We start from the raw sequence: 26,297 nt of genomic DNA, 5'->3' as shown, positions 1-26,297 counted from the left end.
AGAAAGCAGCTATTTAAAGGCTCCAAGTTATTATTTTAGGCCCTGATTCAGGAAAACATATAAGGATATGTTTAAATCCTGCTGCTTTAATGGGTTGAAAGCACCTACTTTAGGCTAAGCTCATAGTGATGTGGTCTTTCTGAAGAAGTTGCCCTAAACCTTCCAGTTATCCCTATGAAAAGCAGAGCCCGTTGAAGCTTACTTAAAAGACAGAGTTTATGTCTAAAAGGGGAAAAATCAGCAAATTAATGACAGGTCAAGATACAGAAGCGTTCCCCTCCGTGTTTTATTCCGATGAAAGAGGTGTGCAGCTGTGCCCATGCTGCTCTGATTAGATGCGGGCAGTAGGCATGAGGTCCCCTCCGAAGTTCCCTGGGCTGCTTGAAGCAGCTCAGTGCCGTTGTTGGAGAAATCAAACCCTTTTCCCGGAGCCGGAGCTCTTCCCCCCAGCTCCCCCCCTCCCATATCTGTATATATTTCATGAGGAGAACGGGGCTGAGTTTCTTCATGAGCTGCAGTTCCTGGGCGGACCCCACGCACAGCTGGGTTTGCTGCGCCTGGGTCCGCCTTCCCAGCCAGCCCGGCCAGCAGCCTCGCAAGTTCGGGGCTGCTGAGTTGACAGCAGCGAGGCAGGAGAGCACGGGAAGATGAACGGGTCAACACCGTGAAGCCAGGCTCCTGGTCACTGGCGGGATCCAGAAAATGGGTTGCTGGAGGAGACTGGGTCTGCTTTCCTTGCTGCTGCTGTCCTTCTGTGAGTAGAGATATGTTTCTGCTTAGGCGTCGTTAACCAGCGTACGCAAAGAAGTCGTTTATTTTTCCTTCCCCCAGAAAAATAGCAAACCTTTGATTTGTCCCCTGATGGCAGTTAGCTGGAGGGTTGGAAATAAAGGGGAATTTCGTAGCGAGCTGGTCATAGCCCTGCTCCGACGGCATCAGCTGCGGGTTTGTCGTACAGCAAAGGGCGAGCGCTTGGCTTGGTGGAGATCGCTGCGTGCTCGCCGAGAGCAGCTCCCAGATGTCAGTGTTTACAGCGCAGGAGTATATGCATAGGTCAGCATGACTTGGTGGAAGTTTTTACTTTCTCAAGGGAGATTAAAGGCGACTAACGTGCACCATTGAATGATCTGGCTTCAGCGGTGTCCAGATGCGGTGGAGTTTTCAGCTTTATCAGCCCCAGTTTATGTGCAAAGTTAATCGAACTGTTAAAGTCAGAAAGAAGCAGGGAGAGGGGGAGGAGAACTGTCTCTGCAACAACATCTGGCTATTCGGCAAACCTTTCCAGCACTTACGTAAAGACTTCTTTGTAATAAGTGCCCTGTTTAGGTTTTGATAGCACTTCTTCAGGACTGTAGATAAAACCCTCCAGCAGCACTTGAAAATGTGCCCATCCATGGCTTAAATTCTCTTGTTTATATCTCGATGATTGTTTCATAACAGGGAATAGATTTGTATATAAGTGAGTGTTATATACACATCTCCTAAGTATGTGTGTGTGTCTTTCTGTATATACAATGCCGATGTATGTGTATACACACATATATCCCTATATAGTATCTATTTATGTATTTGCACGGACAATGGCACTTTTTGCAGTGAGCTCTTTTACAAACACAGACCCGTTCTCCTCACTACAGAACTTTTGATGCAAATAAAATTGCTTTTTGGTCAAAGCAATGAAGTGCTAGGATTATAGCGCCCGTATATTTGCATGCAATTGAAATAACTGGGGGCAGGGATCTGTATCTGCATCCACTTTCCATGGGTCCCCCTATCTACTGAAATAGGGAATCAAGGCATACGGTCAGTCAGTAATTTGCATGTATTAAATACAACCCTTGGTGAGCCTGCTGAAGCAGGGAGACCCAGATGGGGGGATTTACAACATAAGCCGAGGCTGACTTTCCAAAGAGTTGCAGAAATATGTAGTAGTCATTACTGTAGATAATACCCTAAAGTATGGGTTGAAATGTAGGATGCTATACTGATAACATCCTGCTAAATTAATCACATTTGGAACAGCACTGAAGGAATTATTACAAGGCATTATTTAAAGCACAGTCTTGGGTTGTTTTTGGTAAGAAAGAAGACCACTAATTATCCTTCAGAAATACCTAATTTTGGAGTTATTTAACTTATGGTTTCCTTTTTCTGAAAGGCAGGGTTTTAATCTGTAAGAAGCCAAACCAAAACATATCATGATTACTAAGTTCATCTGAAAGGTTACGTGAATGATATGATGACAACATTTGTCTTGGTACGGGGAAAAAAAATAAGCCAAGGCGCACTCTCTCACTGTCTGATTCAGCTCAACTGTGATAAATGTTTACTGGGGTTACCTCCCATCCATCACATATAGTGTTAGTATCAACCCTACAGTGACTCTGAGACAATAGAAGTGCCTGGGGGGCCCACATTGCATTGGCATTAAGAGAAGAGGAAACAGCAAGTTTCCCAAAATGGCAGAAAATGCACATTTGGTTGTTCTTCACGCAACAAATCCCACCAGTCATTCAGCCTCTCCGCAAAGAGTGACAGCGGTGGGTTGGTGACAGCAGCAAAGTCACTCGTCCTAGCACAGATTTAGGAATTACTGCAGAGAAAATGGCCATGATGGTGTCCCAGCTATCCCAGAAGAGCTCCCTCAGCACCAGCTGGGTGTCCTCAGGGACCTTGTTGTTCTCTCTAAGGGGTCACACCAGGATGGCTGAGACAAGGTGGGCTCTGTGCTGCCTGTCTCTATCCTTTCAATCACCAGCAGGGTTGAGTGGTCATCAAGCAGCGTCTCCAACCGCTTTGGTCCATACATGGTGGAAAAAAGGGCTATAGCCTGACCACAGAAATTTCAGCTGCTGGATTTCCCTGACTCCCCCAGTCACCTCCAGCAAGTGGCTCTGGATTTACCTAGCAGAGGGACCTGCAACAAAATAATACAAAGATCGTTCAGGATGGGAAAACCTGTCCTACAGTAGGGACTGAATGCTTTCAGTGCCTTTAGTTGTTGCAGGAGGGAGCTGGGAGGTGAGCTAGTCATCGCTCACAAAAAATTCCCAGAGAGATGCTTTCTGGCAGAGGGTTTCCTCTTCTATCGGACAAAGGAAAAGCAAGATTTACATGCTGGAAGCTGAAACCGGGTGCTTTTGTGTTAGATCACAAAACAGCAAAGTTGTTCCAGCAGGTAATTACTCAGACTCAGGATGTGGTGGGGTTTTGTTGCTCAAAGCCTTCAGTGACTGCAAGACTATCTGCTAGATGGACTACAACCCATCCAGAAGTCACTGACTGGATACGGAGATTACTGTACTGAGCACACAGAAACACTCTGGCCTCATAATTAGGAGTTTTCCTGTCCTGTTTTGCATCAGAATCTGGAAAGCCTCCCTCGTCACCACTGTGACGACAGCTCAAGGAACCCAGCAGCTCGCCTTTGGGCATCCAGCCTCCAAAGGAGGACATGAAACTCAAAGCCTGCCAAGGCACGTAGCACTCGCCAAAGGAGAGCTGTGCCCCGTGGGATATGCTAGAGCTCCGAGGAGAACATCTGCCCAGGAATTTCAGCAAGTAGTTCACTCAGGACCTGCGGTTGTACCTCAGATCTGTGGTGAGGAGCACAGTGATGGCGGCTGGATGAACACCTCTGCACTGCGATGGCTCTGCAGATGTGGAGATGGTACTTCTTGGTGGATGGTGGCTCTCTGAAGCCACACACTCATTCCTGCTTGAATAAACAACCCATGTTCTCCCTCTGAGTCTCTTTGGCTAAAGATGTGGAGCATATATAATTCATAAATCATGACAGGGAGCCCCAGGGCTGTTAGAAAAACATCTCTGCCTTTTGATCTGCCCAAGAATTCTCTGACCTATCCCATGCTCCTCAAGCAGCTTGTTGAAGAAGTTGGTCTCTTATTTCTAAGATCACCAGAGCTAAAACTAGGGGCTGCACTGTCACCAAAAGACCAGCCTGGTCCTCAGGCAGGAGACCTACCAGGATTACACCCCAACAGCAACACACAATAACTCAGAGGCAGAAACCTGGGTGAGAAGATAAGGGAAAGGAGAAGAAGTCACCTGCTGCTTCACAAGCAGATTCATCCGTATGCAGAGAGGGTCTTTGTGGCCCAAGGCTCTTCTCCCAGGCCATGTAGTGTGTGAACATGGGCGCTGCCCACCTCAGTGGCAGGTCTGGCTACACCAGTCCTTCTCAAGAAGCACTGTGTTCTGCTTTGACTTGGTAGCAATATATTTTCCAGTAAATAAAGGGGAAAGCACAAGGAAAACCCTGACAATCCCAAACCAAAGTCCTCTGCAATGTTTTAACTGGCATGAGATTCAGCAAGAGCGTGATTCATCCACCTTAACACTTCTCCAAGCCTGATGCTGCTTTTTCGGTTGCTGGTACAAGTTGGATGGAGACTCAAGGCCAAGAAAGTTTGCAGCATACAGCTGTGTCAAACTTAGGAAAGTGGGCTCCTTTCTCCTTGCTTCTTAAACTTTTCTCAGACTTGAGGCAGGCCGGTCGTCATTAGAGCTGCTCAAATCTACATTTTAGTGTTTTTTTTTTTTTTTTTTTTTTTTTTTTGCTTGTCTGTTTATTTGTTTTCAGGGGAAAGTCCTTTTTGAGATATAATCCCATGGCACTTGGAATTAAAACACACTTTAAAAAAAAAAAAAAAGCAAAACTGATTTTTGCTCTTGGTGCTGTTGTCAATATTGGACGATGATCACAAAGACATTTTTGTGTAATGGTGGTAAAAAAAGTTCAGTCAGCTGCAGTCGTGATATTTGCTGTCCTATTAGAGGCGGAGTCCTGAACAGATGTGTCCCACGTATTCACTGAACAGGCAGAGAGCAATCATTGGCATTAAAAACAGATGACTGGGGGCTTTCACTCTGAGGAAGTATTCAACTCTAGTGCCTGTCCTCTATAGCTTTATATTGTTCCACTTTTTGCTCCATCGAGTTTATTTCCTTGGGACATGTTTTCCTCTCCCCTTAGTGATAACTCCTTGCAATAACATTTGCTTTCCGCCAGCTTCCTCAGTGCTGCAACTTGCCACAGACTAATGAACTCTCCCGTGGATTGCCATGTTTTTAGGGAAGTGCCACATCTGATCTCACTATGAAAAAAAACAAAAGAACCACCAAGAGTCCCACCAAGGCGATGAAACCAGCAGCTCCCCCACACTTTGCTCTTTCCACATCTCACACTTAATGCTGTGTGCCAAGTGGAAGCCTCAGGTGGGAAGAAGCTCTCTTGGCTGACAAGGTAACACCACAGATGGCTGCCTACCTTATCAGCCCTGGGGGGTGGAGCGACATCTCCTCGGTGCTGGCCCCCAGCTGTGGGATGGCATTTCCTTAGGGACCTTCACGGGAAATGAAGGGGTGGCTGCAAGCTGCCTCGTCCCACATGCACATCCCTGGATTCGGAGAAGACCACTGTGATCCTGCTTCCAGAAGGGCTCTGTAAGGTCCATCAGAGTCGTATTTCTTGTTCTCCTGTTGGTTCGTCTTCTTATTACAGCCCATGTAGGGCTGGAATTCTCCTGCCAGCTGCTGGTAGCTGTCTAGCTTTTAGGAGAAGTGGGAGAGCCTGCTTATCTTGTAATCCCCTCTGCAGCCTGTGCCCCCACCAATTGTGCCGCTCCAGGACATGGCCTTTCATGGAGCTGCTACGCCGCAATGTTTTGCTTCCCATTGATAAGCCAGGAACATGCCTGACAAGCGACAGCTGATTTATACCACAGCAAATGCATCTCATCTGTGGGGCAATTAATTCATCCAGCTGTGCCCTGCAACCTTCCATCTACATTGAACGCAGGGCTACTGCCCACACGGGCTCGAGAAGCTCTGGGAATATACCTTAACCCAAGTCTTACCCTTCATTAGACAGGATTATTTACAGCTGGATTCAAGATTTAAAAGGAAAAAGAAAAAAAACACACCAACCTTTTGACATTTCCAGTGTGCAATTTGCAGCTATCAGCAGAAAGGAGCTGCAGAGGAGAGCTGTGGGGGTCACTCTGCAGAACCCCAGTTTGACCCACACCTTGGCCAGGACCCCCAAAGTGGTTGGAGCAGTGTCATGCTGGACATGCTGGCCCTGCTGCTGTGCCTTTCACCTTGCCACACTATGGATGGAGGTGGTCCCTTTAACTCCATGGTTCCAAAACTCCTTTTGGGAACAAGAATCTTTTCTTACACCTCTTCTTCTGGGAAGCCCAGAGGCATTTGCTGAAGTTCCTGGACTGCTGGTTATTACAGTCCTGTGGGGCGTTTTCCTACAAGCAAAAATGCAAACACTGAGCATTGGTCCCCTCAGCTTCAGCCATCCCAAACCAGACAGCTATCCTGTGCCCGTGCAGAGCAAACCCCCGTGTCCCTTTGACAAGGGTCTGATGCAATGGGTCGCTGCTCGGCGCAGCTGGGACACGACGTGGGACATCTGCCTGATGTCGCTGGATAACTCTCACTGCCTGGGAGCATCTGAACACCAGCATCCAAAGTGGAAGAGGCTTAATCAGCTGCTGCCTTGCTGCATAAGCTATTTTTTTCCACGCTAGATCTATCCCAAAATTAGCCCCAGCCAGTCCACGATAGCAGACAAGACCCCTCGCCCTACAGTGGGAAGTGACACAGAGCCCTAAGCAATGAGAAGCCGAATGAATCATTCTGTTCCACATAGACCCAGGGTATGGGCATCCACAGAAATCAGACCAATGGATCCCTCGGGAGCCCAGTTCCTGTTGTGTCTTTAATATGTCAAAAGACACTTGGTGGTGCTGGTAGAAAATGGTGGCAGAAATTCCCACCAGAGGCACAGAGAATTTTTGGGGGGCTGGGCTCATCCCACAGCACACAGTCACATTTTCTGACTGCTCTTGGCTCTCTCCTGAGGCAGTGCACACATGTATGAGCTCCCACTGCTTTCATGTGCAGGAAAAATGCACCTCAGGCCTCATCAACAGCTCTCCTGCAAAGCCCTGGTCCCACTCCTGCAAAAATCCTCACAGTCTGCATTCAGCCCAAACCGCATCCCCTGCCAGGTTGTGAGTGGTTTCTTCTATTTCGGAAAAATATTCAGGTTGAATTCAACCTTATTGGACAGTGTTTTTCAAGAGATTATGATACTGTTGTCATAAAAGAGATTTTTTTTAAGTCTTCAGGAAAGAGATGAAAGAGGAGACCAGACCAATTTACGTACCTACATGCTAAAGAGGAGATGCCTTCAGAAAAGCGAGGAAGATTTTAGCATCTGTATCCAGGCTACCCTCAAGTTCAAGTTCCCTCTGACAGTACAAATTACTTAATTACTGTCAGATCCGGTCTAAATGAGGGCATAACTTGACTATACATAATAATGTTAGCAGACATAAAGAACAGTCAGTGCTGGAACAAGATGATGACAGCACACTGGCGGAGAACGAGCAGCACATCTCTGCTCAGCACCCAGCCCCCTGCACGCCCCGCTCCCTCCAAGCACTCAGGGAATCAGAATAATGCAAACACAAAAAATGCAAACTGGTCAGTCACAGGAGCCCACACGAGATATGAAGTGCAGCTCCGGTCAAATGTCTCTTTGTGGGCTCATCAAAATCCTCCTAACAGATGGCAAATCGAACATGTGCCAGGAATTTCAAACACTCTTCAGGAAGTTCAGCTAAACCATCAGCAAACCATTTGCACTTAAAACAGAGTGAGCCCTGTCACCCAAATGTGACCCAGATAATGTTTCTGACACATTTACCTATTTGGATGATATCTTTAAATTGGGCTTTGATCTGCTCATGGAGATCCAGGTTCCTGCAGAGCCTGTAAAACATACACAGAACTAAATTTTAAGGCATAATATGATGATAATTGTAAAAAAAAGAAAGAAAGAAAAAAAAAAAAAGCTGTGCTTTTTCTTGGATAGCAATAGTCAAAGGCCGAGCAATGTCTGCAACAGACTCACAGATTTATCTTGCTGTCGGCTTTGTCGCTGCTGCTTTTTCTGTGTAGAGCTCTGCTGCACTCTCTGCTGCATCTTCCTGAGGGAGGGGTGCAGAAGCTGCAGTTAAATAAAGCAGACAAGATATGCTGTTGATGGTCCTGGAGAAATGAGAACAACAAAAGTGATGACAACAACGTCACACAGTTGGTTGGCTCTTACCTTCCACCACCTAGCTCCCAAGCTAATGCTCTTATGTCCTCAGCGGTCTCTGCAGTGGCTCGTGACACGGTGAGCCCAAACCAGCCCTGCATGGCCATGCTGTGCCGGGAGGCACCTTCTTGTCCTGAAAAATCTGCTTCCATCTGCCTCGGGGAGGCAGCTTCTTGTCCTGACCTGCCTTTACCCATTCCACTTCTCTGCATGCAAACTGGCTTTAGTGGCAGGGACGATGTCTGTGGTCTCTAACAGCAGCAAGAAGAGCCCCTGGAAGAGCTCCATGCAGATACTTGCCAGTACCAGCAACGTTTTTGCCTCACCTGATGCTTTTGGAGGCATCATTATTGCCTCACCTGCTGCTTCTAATCCTTCCAAAGCTGAGCAATGTAGAGTGCCTCCCTGCCACTTTGGATGGGGTCCTGCTGAGCTCCAGGACCCGAGGACTTCATTTGTTTGTTTCTTTTTGAAACTTTAATGCCAAACCTTCTTTGGTGAGTGATTTTCATATTCAGAGGAATCGCCCAGCTGAAAGACAAACAACACGCCAGCACAACCCATTTCAACGAGTATCAGAAAAATCCACAAAGATGCTTAAAAATAATTAAGTGAAATAACCTTTATCTTAATCACTTCGTGCGGAGAGTGACCAGAGAGGATTTGTTTATAACACCCTGTTGTGTGCAACACGCAATCTTTCCATAACTCTTTTCTGATGGGTTGCAGCAGAGCCAGGATGCAAACTGGTGGTGAGGAGATGGGGAAAATCCTCCACGGGTTGCTTTGAACGTGGAAATGAATTTCAGCCCTGCCACTTCAGAACACTTTTTGTTTACTTTCCACTGACATGAAATCAGCAGCGATTTTGTAGCATGCGGGATCGGTTAGCTGGTTACATAATGCTTAATAAATCCAAGAGAAATAATATAAAACACATCGCCCAGTCTGGGAAGAGTAACGGTATCTCAGCTGTGTCACCAGCCCGCCCGGCCACTGGCTTTTGGCAAAAGGCCTGACCTGGTGCTGGGGGCCACGAGCTGTATGAGCAGGAAAAGGGGCTGTGCTGGGCTTGGGAGCCCTGGGGACGCACAGACTGCAGGCAATGCTCAGGGGGCATCCCCGTGCTGCTCACCCGTCCTGCTCTCCCAAGCATGTGCTTGCATGCCCAGCTCCAGCTGCATCTGCTGCCCCTGTAAGCGGCACCACTGCCCCCACTGATTGTCCTCAGGGTGCTTTGTAAAGGGTGTAACAGCCCTGTAAGCAGCAAGAGTGGGATTTGGTGGTTGGTTAGCGCAGGCTGTGGCCGCAGGGTGGTGTGGAGAAGAGGGGACATTTGGCCAAGGTGTCAGCACTGGTCTCCTCTGCCTTCCCCGAGCTTCCCTGCCCGTTCTGTGCCCTGCTCTGCCTCCTGCCACCTTTGCACCCTGGACATCACCCCGCAAGGTGCTGGGGCTGGCGTTGCCTCTGCCCTGCGGTGGTTTCGCAGCAAAGAGAGCAGAGCTGGGGACGCAGGGGTTAATCCCAGCAGGCGCAGCGCTGGGGCCAAGTCTGTAAGTGACTCCCTTTGCTATTTCGAAAAGAGGCTGCCTGGAAAGGGAAAGGAAAAAAAAAAAAAAAAAAAGAAAGAAAAAAGAGAGAGAGAAGGTTTACTTTACAGCCATCGTTATTTCATCTGCACAGTTTATACAATGGAAAATAAAAGCCAGGGTATGCGAAGGCAAGTCATTTCTGTTTCATTAATGGTATGGAAATCGTTTTGTTTTTATAGGGGAAAAACAAATGTGAACTTGATGTGTGTGTGTGTGAGTGTGCATGCAACTCCCCTCATTGCAAAGGGCAGAGCAGTGAAATCCAGAAATAAGAAATGACTCAGAGGCCGTAGGATCTATGAGTCAGTTGAGCTGTTGTTGTTTTTAAACATGAGCGAGAGCACAATATGGGCGACGATCGCCCGCGCAGCCCTCCCAGCCGGCCCCAAACCCAGCTCCAGCAGCCCCGGGGGTGGAGAATGGGGTCTGGGGCAGGGAGCTCGAGGTCCCCCACAGGGAACGTGCCCTGCCCAGCTCGGTGCCTTGGGCAGGAACAAGATGGATGTGGAGGTGGCCAGAGGAGATGAGCAGCTCCACGAGCCGATGGAGAACCGCTTGCCCTGTCCTCACCCACAGGCAAGACACTGGCTGACCAAAATTGAAGAGAAACCTCTCCTTGCTGGCTCCAGGTACCTCGCCATGATATGACCCAGCACCCCAAAACAATACAAGGTCGCTGTGCCAACACATCGCTGGTTTGCAAAAGGTACCCCAGCAACACCGGAGACTGCCCCAGCAGAAGGACAGACAATATTCGGCAGAGCTCGTCTGTCCCTGGGGAGAAGTTTGATCATGATGTAATTCAAGCATCTGAAAGAGATTTGAGAGGTCAGCTGGTACAGTCCATACCCAATTTACTTTGTAATAGGACTAAGCATTATTTGCTAAACACTTAATTTAAGGGGTTATTTTTACAAAGAAAAAAATAAGTGGTAGAATAAGTCAGTTACCAGCCTGTTTGAAGAAGGTCCAAATAAACCAGAAATGTATACTGTGTGTCTTTTTGGCACGGGGAAGCACTGATGTCTAATGCAATCAAAATCAGCCCCTTTTTATTCACCAGGAAACGTTACTGGCTCGCTCCTCGCTCCACACGTCCGCTGCCAAGTACAGTATTTGTTCTGTGGGACTGTGCAGGACCACAGACCTGAGGGCAGAGCTGCTCCCCCGAGCCCAGTGTGTGTGCTGCCGCTGTCCCCGCAGAGCCTCATGTGCAGAGAGAGGGGTGTTGAGTTCTCTCAACTCAATTTGGGCTCCCCAAACGAGGAAACCCAGGGTCCTTGCTGGGCAGATCACACCGGACAATTGCAATGGGGATGTCTGGCCCTGTAGGGATCCCCTGGAAATCAGGGATGTAGGAATTGCCCTGCTGCATCCTGCCCGTGGCAGCTAGGAAGTAATGGGGGCAGATCCTGGAGGTCTCACGTGTGGGTCAGCGAGCAACCACAGCACATCAGCCCCGCTGCTGTTCTAATCTCAAAAACAAGTACTGTATATAATAGGGAAGGAATTTGTTTGTTCTCATAATAATTTTATGAGCGGCTCTGTTATTATGCAGTCATGTCATTAGCTGTGGACGACGGCCCGGCAAAAAGCCTCGTCCTGAGCTGGGAGTGGATGGAGGACTCGTGGCTGAGCCTGGCATCCTGTGCTGCACCCACGTCTCCAACTGCACCCGCCGATCTGCCCGGGGGTCCCTGCCCCATCCCAGCCCTGATATGAACCCCCAAAACAGTGGGCATTCCCACTGGCTGCACCCTCTGTGCCCAGCCCTCCAGCTGTGGTGCCAGCTGAGATGCCAGAGCTCCAAAATCCCACTGGTTAGAGTGGGATCTGTCTCCCCCCAGCACAAAGTCTGGGGCTCAGGGCTGACCTGCTGTAGAAAGAGGATGCAGAGAGCTCCTGGAGCAGTGAGGAAGCCTTGTACAACTGCTGGCTGAGCACCAGCTGCGCCCCAATGCACACAGACACGCAGAAAGGAAGAGGCCAGCCTCCCTGCGAAGTGCTTATGACCCAAAATGATCAGTTGTTCTTTGTCCTTGAATATTAAGTGCAATTTAAGTGCAATTTAGTACTGAAAGATGGAGCGTAATGGGCATAAGGAGGAGACCTGAGCAGGTCCTGCCTGGCAGAAGCCTTGGTCCCTTCCACCTCGGGAAGAAGATGGACAGTGTGTGCCTCAGCATCTCGCACTGAGTGCCTTTGCTTACACCCCTCTGCTGTTGGGTTGCCACAAAACAGCTCAGCAGACACAATTTGAGAATGAAAACCACTCATTCCACTCTGCAGTGAAGCGAATTGCCTGAGCATGCCATCACTTTGGCTACAAAGCGCTGTCTCCTTCGCCGTAACGAACATGCCGTGCTTCCACCTCCTCACACCCAGGCTTGCTCCTCGCCAATACCACTCACATCCCAGCATCTATGCTTCAACTGGCCCTCCAGGAGAGCGTGGATGCCCTGTGGGCAGCAGCAGGAGGAAAGACGTCCCGACATGCTTGGATGGTGGTATCAGCCCTGCAGCTCTCGCGAGCACTTTTGGTGTAGTTTTTCCCTTCTTTTGCCTGCTTGAAAATTGTCTTGTATTCCCCCCGTCGCCTCTCCGGGGTCCTGGTTATAGATAGCAGGAGATTTGATGCCGTTCTCGTGCACAGGAGAACAAGCCTTCCTATTGATAAGAAGCCAAACTCACTGTGAGCCCACCTCATCGGTGACTTCAAACCGTCTTTCCAACCCTTGTTCCACAATAACTTTGACTAACTGTACTATTTATTGGCTCACATCACATCCTTATGGCTTCAATTTATTTTTGGAAAACTCAACCCACATTTAATTAGTTTATAGTTTGTTCCAAGTTTTGCTTATCCAGCTCTTTTTTTTTTTTTTTTTTTTTTTTTTTGAAGTTTATATTTTGATGTTTAGCATTTGCCTTGGCAACATCTGGAACCCCTTTATGGAAGCGTATTGTTACTTTTACTGCTCGTGCAGCTTTATTAAATCATCCACGTATTAATATTGAAAGTGTTCATCTGGGTCTAATCAGGGCCAAGACGAGTGATGTGGCAGCTAAATTGTACCTACGAGCTCGTGGTTCAAGGACACGAAGTTCTGAGGAAACTCACAGTGGGCTTTGTGCACTTCTGTTGAGGAGAATAAGGAGGGGGGGGGGCGGGGAAAGAAAAGATATTCCTGCTCTGACCTTTCTCGCAGAGCAGATAACAGCATCGCAGGCTGAGCTCGTTTAGAACAATTTGTCTCCAAAGAATTTTGTCCAGTTACTGCTGTATTTCTGGCTCTTATTTCCACATTTAACTCTTTCATCAGCCCTTGCTCCTTGTAGTGCAGGTGATCGCAAACCCGGATCCTCACCGCATGCCGGGCATTGTGCTCACACCCTGAGCCCTCCAACAAAGCCTCACATGGGGTGTTAACGGGTAAATGACAGCCCCATGGGTGTGAATAAATGAATAGCAAAACCCTAATGGGCATCAAGCAATAAGGGCTTTGCAGGCAGGGGAGGAAGGGACTCACCAGCGGGCATGGATTTGGCCACGGCCATCCCCATTATGCCACCAAACCTTCACGCCTTGGCAGTCCAAAATAAACCCCAGCAGCAAGGCCAGTGGGGAGCAGCCCATTTTTGCTGGGGCACTGCATGAAGGAAGCCCTGGAGAGAGCAGAGGTGCTGGGCTCCATCTCTGCATACAATGACTGGGCACCAAAAGTTGTCTTTCTGGACAAATCCAGATGGAAAATAACTTTCTTTCCCCTAGACCAACAAGATTTATGAAGCAGCAACCTAAAGCTGGGCAGACTTTCTATAGAAATGACTATTTTTAAGCCCTGTTTGTGGTTAAAACTTCCCATGCAACCCTTCTCTGCGCACAATAAGAATTCTCCATGAGGAGTACAGGTAGCCCACACCTCTGAAAAAGAGCTGCTGTAGTTCAGGTTCCCACCTGTGCACTCCTGCATGTATTTCTTAGACTAAATGTTTATTAGTATGTACTTCTACATAAGCCATTTAGTGGCTTCATTTTTCTTTTTTTAGTGGGAAAAAAAAAAAAAAGACATTTAGCAGCCTTAACAGGAAGTTTAAATTTAGCTGGGATTTATTCCTTAACTGAGAATAGTTCCTATAAAAATAGAGATAACTTGCTCCCGTCCGGTGGGAGCTGCTACCGTGGGGCCAACAGAGCAGCATCTGCTTGCTGTGAGCTTTGCCACCAGCTAGAGCACGTTGGACTGAGCAGCTGGGCAAAACAAAAGCTACAAATCCACGTAGAAATAGTCATTTTGGGCAGCTTCCCCAACAACGTGTGAATTGCTGAAATCAGCTGGATGCTGTCCTCTGTGCCCCACAGCCTGGTGTGCTGGTGCCCGCCGCAGCCTGAAGACCAACCTGTGCAAGTGGTGCGACTCCACGCCGCCGGCCTGCGAGCAGGAGGTGTGCTACAGCAACTGCAACCTCAACTCCTACTGCGAGGACCCCTACGAGATCTGCGTGGCCATATGGTGAGCTGCAGCCCCAGGGAACAGGGGGATGTGGGGAAAAAGGAGTTGTGGGAACGCGCTCACGGGGATGCTCATGCTTGAGCTGTTGGACATCAAAATCATTCAGGGCTTTCTATTTCTCCCCCGTCGACTCTGTTGTAAGCATAATTGCAATGTGATTTGATCTTTCCCATAATTAGTACTGGTTTATTTTCTAAATAAATTATGCGTATAAATGCCTGATGCAGTGCTGCAGTCAGGACCTCTGCACGCATGCAAACCTGAATTGAGCTTTGCAGGCTGAGCCTGTTGGGCAAAGCCAGCAGACCTGACCCCAAAAGCCGTGATGTCCTCCTGCATCAGGCTGGGAAAAGCCCGGTTTGGGGCTGCAAATCCTCATCTGCACCCGAAGGTCTGTCCCCATCCAGTGAATTGGGAATTGGAGCTGGTACCAAGCTGCTGGTATCATCCCCAGGGAAAAACCCTTTTTTGCTTTTCCTGGAAATGCCTGGAAAGGAAACACGATCCAGCATTTGGGTCAAACGTACACCCGGATGAGCGCCTCCCACAGCTTTTTGGTCCCCATGAGCAAAACTAAAACAAAAGTCCATTTTGGGTCTACCCAAAGTGATTTTCTTCTCCGTCCCTTTTAATTTGGCTGCCAGAGTGAGAGCCAGCTAAGCACATATCACTGGGCTTTATCTCAACCTGCTAATTAGTGTGATCACTGGACTGCCCCACTTTCAGCAGGGTTTTGCCTCAATGTAATTGTTGCATTATGGACTGAAAAAAAAATAACAAAAACACAAGACCAGCAAGAAACCCAAACAAACAAACAAAATATGCCCCTTACCACCCCCACCCCCAAAACTAGAAAAATCTGCCACTCTGCCCCAACTACCCCTGCACACAGATGGGGAGCAGACCTTAAACCCTGCATAGATGAGCCAATGTCTTTCAAATTACCTGGGCTTCCCAAGAAAATGCCAGGAGCACTAAGGCAAATGTTTCACTCACTTTAGTGGGATGAGGATGACAAATCTGGGTTCTTCGGTTTTATTTCCAGTTTCCCAGCTGACCTGTAAGGCATTGTGAAATCTCCCTGTACCTCCATTTTCCTCCAGAAACAAGGGTCACACCCTGGTGTTCTGCCTTGGCAGCTGCTTTTAGCTCCTCATTAGCCCTTAATTACACACTGGCTCTAGAGGAGTACCCAATGATCCTCCTTAGGTGAAGGTCTGCTGGGCCCAGTGCAGCTGCCACCCCTTGCTCACCATGCAGACCACCTGGGTTAGCTCTGCTCCAGCTCTCCATGGCAGCTCATCCCATCTCCTGGCTCCAGCTCCTCACAGCTGCCACCAAAAGCTCTGGAGGGAATATACTCGGCTGTTGGGGGAAAATTGTCACCCAGGCTGCCAACAGGACTGGCCTCAAGGCGCCCAAAGAGCCATGCAGTTTGAACATGCTCCTTCCCTGCCCAGCTGGCTCTTCTCTCCATCACCCCGTTGTCCGTGCTGCCCGTGGTGATGGCTGCTGGTGGTGCTCCATGACCTTAACCGAGGGGTGGAGATGAGCTCGCGCCTGGGGTTTGGATGGTGATCTGCATTTTTCTGGATCTGTGGTGGGAGTTTCACAAGTGTGATTCTAGCTTGGGCTTATCTCCCCATAAACTAATGCAGAGGCCAAATACCACAGGCCCAAGACAACATTATTAAAAATAACATGTGCTCTGTACCTTACCCCATCTTGGCCGTCAGAAGCACGCATCCCCACAACCCCCACACCCGAAGCGAGCTGCCTGCCTCACGTGCTGCACCACTGCCAAAACCCGCTCAGGGCACGGTGAGCGTAGGAGACCTCACAGCAAAGCATTTCCCTGATGGCTTTTCCGGGCTGCTAACCAGCAAGGATGGCTTCACCGTGCTCTGAAATAAGGGGCTCCCGTGTGCCAGGACACAGTTGGGTTGGACCCTCTTGTTAAGCCAATGCAGCGACAGGGAGAATGGGGGATCTCCAGCAAATGAGCAGGAACATACATGTTATACATTTCCCTATACATGTGGCAGCTTTCCACAGCTTAGAAACAGACACAGCCCTACAGTTCCTACGTGCCCAGGAGCCGTATCATCATCACGTTATTTCTATAAAAGTTCTGACCTTTGGAGCTGCTAAATTATAGTCCCTACCAGCTACCCGATGGCTCTGCTCCTGCAGGTGGGCATAAGTGGTCACCCAAGGACAGTGCTTGAAAACCAGCATTTAGCCCAGGAATTCATCAATGAGATGGGGCCAACCAGCTCCACCAACACGTGTATGCCGAGGGGATGGAGGCACACAGCCAAGCCATTGCTCGAGGGCAGGCATCGCAATCACTGTGTCCCCTGCCTCTCTCCTGCACAGGTGGTGGGGGTTTGGAGCCCTGCCAAGGCAGGGATTGCAGCAGAATAATGCGCTAGTTGGGAAGAGGCTGTCCTTGCTTTGGAGGTTTCCCTTGGACCGTGCAGCAGCAATGTGGAGGGAATAATTCCACCTGCACCTGACCTGGCTGCTGGCACTGGGAAAGGAGGGATTTTGCCCCAGATCCCACGCAGGGCACTGAGCCTTAGGGCTGGCACTACCTGATCCAACACCTATTAACTTGTGAATTATCTACAGGAAACAACAGAGTCCCTGGCTCAGATCCTACTCTTGGCATGCATTACAAATTTCTCTTCCACCATTTGGAAGAGATAAAGAGATTTAACAAAGCCCCCCACAGGCACATATAATAAGAATTATACCAGAGTCACCACAAACAGGTCATTCAATACACAATTTAAAACTGATGCTCGGGTGATGTTGGGCTGGAAACCCCGTGCTGCCTGCTCTCTGAAGGCTGCACCACTAGGCTAACCCTTGTCGGTTCATTTGGCACCTGCAGGAGACAGGACAATGACAGCATCAGGATCAGCACGCTCTGCCACAACCCACACCGTCCCATAGAAAACCTCATGGTCCCAAACTACAACACTTCGCGCTGCATCATGACCCACCAGCCCAGCGAGGAGGGGATCATCTACATCTGCGGCTGCGTGGACGAGCAGGAGTGCAATGACAAGCTTATATTTGAAAACCACACCGATGGTGAGTAGCTTTGCTAGTGTTATGTAAAGTGGGTAGGAGCACTCAAAGCTAACAATAAATAAGTCATGTGTTGGGCCTTTGCATTTCCAAGAAATGGGGTAGCAGATGCAGCGTCTTCTTTGACCTTCTGTGTGAGGTAGGTAAAGTTTGTACCCCCTCACTGAGCCCAGCAGTTTGCCAGTGGCTCAGCCATCCCTCCAAGAAACACATCCTGAGAACACCAGATGGAAAATGCACCGTGTCCTTCAGTAGGCTGCGCCCTTTGACATGAGGCAAATCAGCCAGGGAACCCAAAAGCTGACGTAACCCAGAGTGAGTCAGTCTAAAAGCTTTGAGAAAATCACACCAGATCAGATCCTGCACCAGACTGTGGCCAAGCAGCGTGGTGGTGCTGGGGAGATGGGGCTCAGCAGGCAGTGGTGCTGGGCATCACCTTCCCAACCTCTTCTGGGGCTTCTGCAGCAGGATTCTCCCTGCACACAGCTGCAGGCCCTACAGCAGCTTTAAATGCACGCTGGGGAAAACAAAGAGGCAGCTTGTGTCTGTTGCTCAGGAGGGTGGTGTGCTTTGGAAAAGCTACCAGCTAGATCGTCAGCCTCTGGAGCCTTGTCCAGACCTCCAGAGCTCCAACTGGACCAGGTCTATCCAAGCGCCCATCAGGCATCTGACCCATAATAGAGGCAAAGCAAATCCCCTCTAATTTTCCATAATTCATGAGATGCTGAAAATGATACTAAGTATAACCTACGATCCAGCAGCACAGCTTCTCCCACAATGCTAGAGGGAGAAAAAAAAAAAAAAGAAAAAAAAAAGCATATAAAATGCAAATTCTCAGAACAAACAAGCCACTTTTAATGAAAGTAAATGATACTAAATTTGGCAGTCCTTTGCTGCTCGCTGAGCCAAACATAACAGGTACACACACTTCTAAAGAGAGATAGTCAAATCCCAGAGCCGATGCTGGGATATATAATTTCACACCAAAATGACAACTGGCTCATTGGAAATGCCGCCCCCAGCGAGGACTTTCACAAACAGCCTCCTTTTGCCAACCAGCACGTAAAACACTGAAACCCAGAGCTGGGCAATGCGTGGGCTGAGACCCAGGGTATTTTGCAGAGAAAGCAGAGCCACTGCCTCTGCTCTTGGTGGCAGGGGTGGGAGCCGTGCTGCAGCCCCCTCATCGCAAGGGGTTTGTGTTGGGAAGGGGCATCCTCACAAAGGAATTTGCTGAAGCTGTGGTAACTCACTGCTTTCGGGACTTGTGCACGCGACGCCCTTAAAAATATCTCCTCTTTCTTCAGCGTTTCAGAGATGGGATCTTAAGCATCGGGAAAAGCCATTAAAGCAGTAGGTGATATCCAGGCCTCGCGCTTTCCAAAATAAACATATTCCTGAGTTAGTTATTGATTTATATCAGTTTAGGTTGATCTTGTGGTTTGAACCTGATGCCTATTTTAGAAACGCTTTCACAGCCTCGCAGAAATTAGCTGCAGCACGTTTTTTGAAATTTGCCAAGTAAAATAGCGAAACGCTCTGTTTTTCCAGAACCTGAATTATGATCTGCACACACTGAGGTCAAGCAGCAAGAGTTTTGCTTATGGAATGATTCTTATCCCTCTTCCCCTGGGTTATTATACTTGGCAGAAAAACCTCTGAGTAAGATTTTACTTGAATATCTCTACTGAAGTCAGCATGTTTATTCCAGGAATTGCGAACATCAAAGCATCAGACATTTACACGTTGCGCGAGGGTTAGGGTTTTTCCCCCCACACTCCAATGAGCTGAAGGCGGACAGGGGCTTAGAATACATAAAACAAAAGCGAGCGTGCCCAGGGTCGGTCGATGGGTGCCAGTGCTGCAACGTGATGATAAACACCACACGGACAGCACTGAAGCGATGCTCCTTTACGGCAGCATCGTTCGTGGTCCTCCATGCCATCCCGTCCTCCCCTCTGGCATCCCTCCTCACCCTCCATGCACAGAAGGGCTCCAGAAAAAAAACTAAAAACCTAACAATCTCAGATATTTGATATGTTCAAGCCTAGCTTCAGCTTTACCATCATTATTTCTGCCCCGGCACACAGAGGCCGTGGCTGCAGTGGGGTCCGGCACCCCCAGCCCATTGAGTGCAGGCCGGCCTCCCAAGCCCTTGCTTGACAAACAGCCCTGAATTCGAGACCTAAAATGAACAGCCCTCGCAATAATTGCATACATCTGGGTTCTTACCCTTTGCTCAGATGGGATTTGTGTGCAGCCTGCATTACCGCCCCACGAACGGCTGCGCCTTATTAACCGCTCCACATATTTTCCTCCTACCCGCGATCAAAACAAGATGTCGCAGGCCCCTCACGGCAGCGCCTTCCTCTCCGCTTCCCTCCCCGCAGGCTACTCCATGCTGCAGAGCAAGGAGGTCATCCCGGTGGCTGCCATCAGCCTCCTGCCGCCGCTGCTGGTGGCGGTGATGATCACCGTCATCTTCTACCTCTGCCGCACGCAGAAGCGCCGCAAGAGGGCCAAGGCGTGGGGTGGGAAGCAGGGGCAGCCCCCGGCGCTGCCGGAGCCGGGCAGGGCGGCAGAGCGGGATGAGAAGCTGTCCGTGATGATGGACGATGGCCCTGCCGGCTTGAGCCCAACTTGCGCCAACAGCCTGAACCACAACACCGAGCTGCTGCCCATCGAGCTGGACGAGATGGTGGGCAAAGGGCAGTTTGCCGAGGTGTGGAGGGCCAAGCTGAACCACAGCAGCTCGGGGCAGTACGAGACGGTGGCGGTGAAGATCTTCCCCTGCGAGGAGTACTCCTCCTGGAAGAACGAGAGCCAGATCTTCACAGACGCCAGCCTCAAGCACGACAGCGTCCTGCAGTTCCTCACAGCCGAGGACCGGGGCTCGGGGCCCCGCAGGGAGTACTGGCTCATCACAGCCTACCACAGCCGGGGCAACCTCAAGGACTACCTGTCCAGCCACGTCCTCAGCTGGATGGACCTGCAAAAGATGGCGGGGTCGCTGGTCAATGGGGTGGCCCACCTCCACAGCGACTACACCGCCTGCGGCCGGCCGAAAATCCCCATCGCCCACCGGGACATCAAAAGCACCAACGTCCTCGTGAAGAACGAGCAGGAGTGCGTGCTCTGCGACTTCGGCATCGCCATACGCCTCGACCCCTCCCTGACGGTAGACGACTTTGCCAACAGCGGGCAGGTGAGTACGACCCCTTGGCACCCCCCTGGATGAGGCCCCTTGCAAGCCACGCATGCCATCAGACACGTGGCACTGGGTGGGAGATGTGGCCTTTACAGACGGGACCTGGGGTGGTCAAAGCTTAAACCTATGGGATGAGCCCCATTACACAGGGCAGCTCTGCCAGGTGCTGCTTTTGGGGCCATTAAGGGAGCGCTCACCTCCAGAGCCCACAGCGAGGGCAGCCCCACAGCCACAGCAGGCTGGTGGAGGCAGAGCAGTGGTCTCTACACTGGACCATCCACACCAGGAGACCTCACCCGCGTGCTCCCCTGCCCCTGCTAACCCTTCTCTTCTTTGTGGGCAGGTGGGCACCGCCAGGTACATGGCTCCTGAGGTGCTGGAGTCCAGGGTGAACCTGGAAGATCTGGAGTCCTTCAAGCAGATGGATGTCTACTCCATGGCCCTCGTTCTGTGGGAGATGGCCTCCAGATGTGAAGTGGTGGGAGGTAGGCTTGTCTTGTCTCGCCCAGGTTTGTCTTGTACATCGTAGCTCCCTTCCCACACATACAGCGACCATCCTAGCCCTCATGTCCCTGCTGGTGACACTGTTCCACCTTGACACAGGGCTGTAGGCACAGGACATGGTTTCAGGTGGGATCTGCCACCAGCTTTGATGACCACCAAGGGCTGGCATTTGCCCAGGCACTCACTGCATGTGTTGTGGCTCAAAAGGGATGGCACTGTGGTTGAGGAGCAGCAGAGGGGACCCCAACACCTCCAGCTGCAGCTGCAGAAAGGCTTAGTGGGGGTGGACGGCTCAGGGAGGTCTCCAGCTCAGGTCTTCAGGACGAGGGGGTGGTTGTTCCAGGGCTCAGCATTTCCTGGTAATGAAGTGTTACAAAGCAAAGAGAATGGGAACAAGGGGGGTAAATTCAGCAAATGCAGACCCAGAACCCAGAATTTCACTTAGGGGATCAGAAAGCCCCCAAATCAGGCTTCAGCTGCTGTCTTTAGAGTATAAACACTCCCCCTGTGCAGCTGCATCGTGCAGCTGCCGCAATGTAAGCAACCGAGCATCTTTGCTTGGCCCACAAGGTGCTGGTGAGTGGCCAGAAAATTAAAGCTAATTAAAGCTATTGGGGTTGGAAAAGACAAAGGGTGGCCTCTCACCTCTGCAGTGCAGGGCTCCTCAGTGGCCTGCCATGACTTGGGGCTGCTCTTCTGCAGGGGCCATTTCTCCTCTTGCCCAGCCCCTGCCCACAGCCCAACTGGGGTTGCCTCTCCTGTCTTTCACCCCCATGACACATCTTACCTGCTGAAAACACGCTTCACCCAAAGGAAGACCAAGTCCTTTGCAGTACTCCTACGTTCAGAAAAGTGGCCAGGCAGATCGACCAACCTGTCTGAAAACCACCTTTAAAACCTGTCACTATACTTTTGTGTTCAAATCCTAGATTGTTTCCAGAATGGTTTTTGCAGACTGATAAAAACACATTTATTCCCATCCAGTAGGCCACACCAAAGTAAGGCAGTCAGTGTGCAAAAACCGTCCTATTACACTGCTGTCGCTTCCTTGCAGAGGTAAAGAATTACGAGCTGCCTTTTGGGTCAAAAGTCCAGGAGCAGCCCTGCGTGGACACCATGAGAGACATCGTGCTGCACGGCAGAGGGCGGCCTGAGATCCCTAGCAGCTGGCTGGTACATCAGGTAAGGCAGGAGCAACCCACCTTGCCCCACCTTGCTGACCCAGACTGAATATTAGTAAAGCTGCAATCAAATCAGCACAGCTGCCTGGGCTCAGATAAGTCCCCTAGACCCACTTCAAACCGTCAACAAGGGGTAGAGAAAAATTAATTGGTGAATAAATGGCCACAATCAGGAACTAGGAACGCCAAGTGATGGCATTCAGCTAACCCACGGATGCTGTAGTGCAGCAAAACAGAGCACTTCAGCACAAGTCTCCTGAAAGAGTCATTCCTGTGCGTCTGCTCCAGTTCTGCCATCACCACTGCATCCAGAAACCCATGGCTCAGGGAACATGCCATCCCTCTCATCAAGCCTTCCCACAGCAGGCAGGGCGGGGAGGAAGGTGCATCCAGGCCTCTGCCCTCAGAGGGTCTGAGAGCACAGCATTTTAGCACAGGAAGCATAGTCCAGTGCTCTAGAACAGAAACACTTCAGCAATAACGAGATACGCTGTTAAAGCCATCCACAAACACACCCAGAACAACCAGCTCCAGAAATATTGCTCCCGCATGGCTCCCTCCTGGCCCTGACACGGTGTCCTCTTCCCCACACGCAGTACTCTCTTTCCCTGCATTGAGGACACGAGGGGTAACAGGCACACTGAGTGACATTTTCAAATCTTGGCCAAATCGGCACTTCTTAAATTTCACATCTTATAGAAGAACACCATAAACTCATCAACATTTCGGCTCATCTGCAAAACAAGCTGAAATATTGGAACTGCTGGCTCACAGAGCCCCACAGCGCTCGGTCATTGATCATTGCAGATCGTTTTGCACCATCTACCCCTAAAGCACACTGCTTCCACTGACTGCACAGCACACAAAGCCAGATTTTTGAGAGGAAAGATACAGTTTCGTGATTTTAGAAGGCTGCGTATTCCCTACGTCTCTCTCAAAAAGGTGTTTGTCCAAAGCCCCTAGGTACCTGGCTGACCAAAGCTGCAGCCAGCATCAAATGAATTCGTGGTTTCTGTTGGACCATCGGTGAGTTTATCAGTCAGCAAGTTCACAGCTGAAGTTCACCCAGCCTTTTCCCTTGAAGTAGTAAAAATACACGACCTTAAATCAGCAGTGCTACATGTTTGAAGCCTTTGAGTATTCATCTCAAACATTCACCTCCCAGGGTCTCTGATAAACTCTGAAACCACAAGAAAAACATACAGAGGCTTGGGTTGTCAAAAATCACACTCTGATAGAGCCTAACCATAACTGCGCTGTTTGCGGAGCTGGAGAAGGGCTGACTGCAATTACCTCCGAGAAATAATGCCGCTGTAGTTGGGTCGGTCTAGCACGTAAACAGAGCGAGGTTTATAAGTCAGTGACTTTTATTAGACCACCTAATAGCCACTGGGGAAGAGGAACAGAAAAGCCACGTTGTGTTCCTGAAAGTTTGCCTCTGACTAATATTAGCTGGTCTAATAAACATCTCCCTACAAGCCCGGCTTTAAGAAATACTCCCAGCCTTTCCCAACCAGCCTACCCAGGATGCAGACAGGGCAGCACCATCTGCTGGGAAACAGCAGAAGTCCACCAGCTCGTGCTGCTTGGTGCCTCCAGCCCCTGCTGCTGCCTCCAAGCTGACACCAACATTGGGGAGACGAGGAGCTCATCTGCAGGGGAAGCACCCGCAGATTGTCCCATCAAAGCAAACCAGTTTCTTACATTGGTCTAAAGGCTGCTTCTGCATTTCAGCATAGGGCTCCCTCAAGTGACTGCTAGCCATGGGTTAGGATTTTCAGCTGACATTGGGGTCACAGCACTAATTTCCCCAAGAGCTGACTCACCCAGTGTGCTGCACAACTGCTTGCAAGGCTGCACAACAAAGCCCATTAAAGAACGTTATCCCCGAAGTATCCCATACAATTTGTAAATGCCCACGCTTCTACCTCATTTTGCCATTAAAAAGAGTGATTATTTAGGTCAGGTAAATTCCCAGGGCTGGGTCATGAGGCAGCTGATCAGCCTGCTGTACTGTCACTGCTGAAGGGCTGGTGCAGGACAGGAAGGAACACTGGGAGCTTAAGTCAATATTGCTGCTAAAAATACACTTGTAAAACTAACTATAGCCAGACAGAGCAAGCAGCATCCCTCAGAAACCCAGGGTATCAAGCACCAAACCCAAACTAAGCCCACTTCGCAAGCGTTACAAAATGCAGCAGTCAAAAGAGCATCACCACATTTATGAGGCAAGCTGCAAATAAATGTCCTGATTCCAGGGTAAAGCAAGCACAGGGAGAGCTGGTGACTGAGCAATCTAACAGTGCCATCTCCTAGCTGAGGAGCTTCAGCTAAACTAGCTCATTTTCGCATGTTAATCAATTATCTTCAAATCCTCCCAATTAGGCTAGCAAATGAATGATGTCAGGCGCACTGAAATGCACCATCTGTCAGTTTTAGTGCACGAGCCCGTTCCCTCTAATCTGGGTCCATTAGGGAAGATTTAGTACAACATTTAGTACAACAAACCTTGGCACAGAGCAGCGGGTTCAGAGGAAGGTGCAGGACAGATGCCACTTGTGGCACACCGCCGTGAGACCCGCGGTTTTTCTTTCATCTTCATGTGATTTTCTTTGTTGTTCTCTTAATTGCAAATTAAGAAATGCACAAAGCCACTGAAAAACATGACGCTTTATTTAGAATAATGATTTTTCCACTGTGGTGCAAGCTCGGTTGACAATGATGAGAAAAGCAACAGCACATGATAGGAGTCAGAGTCAAAGGGAGGTGCAGTATGGCTCCTGGTGCAGCTGCACTACTGGCTAAAAAAGGGGAAATACCAGCAGAACAGTGCTGTTTAATTAAAAATAGTGGGACTCTTCACATCACTACACCAATGGAGAAAAAAAAAAAACACACGTTACTGGGAGTTGTAACCACTGCAGCCAAGAGGAACTGAACGTGTTCTGAAGCACGCAGAAAAGCCCCCAGCCCCACGTAAGACGCTGTTCTGTGGTGAGAAAAAAAAGTTCAGCTGCATGCTACAAGGAGTATTTGGCATGGCTGGCCCTCTGAGGAAGCCACTGAAACAAGAAGTCAGTTTGAAGAAGTTTAATTCTGAACTTTTAATTCCAAACTTGCCTTCAAGCTGCCCCTGCCCATCCCCTCCACCCAGCTCTGTGGGTCACCACCTGCACCTCCCCTCGCCCTCCCGGTTTTAGGGTGCTCGGCCAAGACTGAGAGCAGATGGAGGGCGTAAGTCCCTTGGGGCCCTGGTTAAGCCCCGCAGTGATCGCACTCCAGCTTTCAGGGAGGATTTCCTGGCAGGGTGAAAAATGCTTGGGACCAGACCCCATGTCAGCAGAGGATGCTGCTGCGACCCAAGCGGTGCCAGTACCAGTACAAACATTGGCACTTGCCACGGATTTCCAATGCTTTTTCCTCCTGTGCTTAAGCTTAGCAGAAAAAAAAAAAAAAAAAAAAGAAAAAAAGTATTTCCGCAGGAAGCTGTCAAAAGCCCACTAAAATACTGCTTTACTGAGCTTTTAGCTTCTCTCCCTCCTGCCTTCAGCCCTTAATTTCAGCCCTTCTACCCACAGGGGATGCGTTTTCTGTGCGACACCATCACTGAGTGCTGGGACCATGACCCCGAGGCTCGCCTCACCGCCCACTGCGTGGCCGAGCGCTTCAACCTGATGGCACAAATGGATTGCGACGACATCCTCAACAACAACACGGACAGCGAGGCCGACAAAACGGCCTCCCCGGGCGGGGAGCACCAGGACAGCGACGGGAGCAGAAACGTGCAGTGACCCAGCAGGCAAGAAGCCTCTGGAAAGAGGAGGATGCACCAGGAGCGTTTAGCTCACCGGGAAAAAGCCTCCCTTTGTTTTTCCAAACAGAACTAAGATCTAGTACATAACTTATTTATGAGATCTGTTTCCTCCCACAGATAGTGAACTGTGGAATCAATACTGTGGTTAAAGTGCAACAGTGTATATGAACTGATTTTGTACTTACTTTAAATGTATAATGATGCAAAGCATTTCTTTTATTATTTTTTAAAATAATAATCTT

General features: G+C 49.6%; 1 protein-coding gene across 1 annotated transcript; it reads left to right on the top strand.

Annotated features, from left to right (window-relative positions):
- The first annotated feature begins 619 nt into the window (after window positions 1–619).
- Window positions 620–26,297, top strand: LOC116490458 (TGF-beta receptor type-2-like). Its single transcript, XM_032189586.1, has 7 exons — window positions 620–754; window positions 14,099–14,249; window positions 17,149–17,351; window positions 19,739–20,553; window positions 20,900–21,041; window positions 22,115–22,242; window positions 25,820–26,297. Exons 1-7 carry the CDS (start codon window positions 703–705, stop codon window positions 26,030–26,032), a joined length of 1,704 nt encoding a protein of 567 aa, XP_032045477.1. The 5' UTR covers window positions 620–702; the 3' UTR covers window positions 26,033–26,297.

Source organism: Aythya fuligula, chromosome 6, assembly GCF_009819795.1.
Source record: "Aythya fuligula isolate bAytFul2 chromosome 6, bAytFul2.pri, whole genome shotgun sequence".
NCBI lineage: Eukaryota > Metazoa > Chordata > Aves > Anseriformes > Anatidae > Aythya > Aythya fuligula.
The sequence above is the reverse complement of the archived record's forward strand: the minus strand, read 5'-3'. Positions and strand labels throughout refer to the sequence as shown.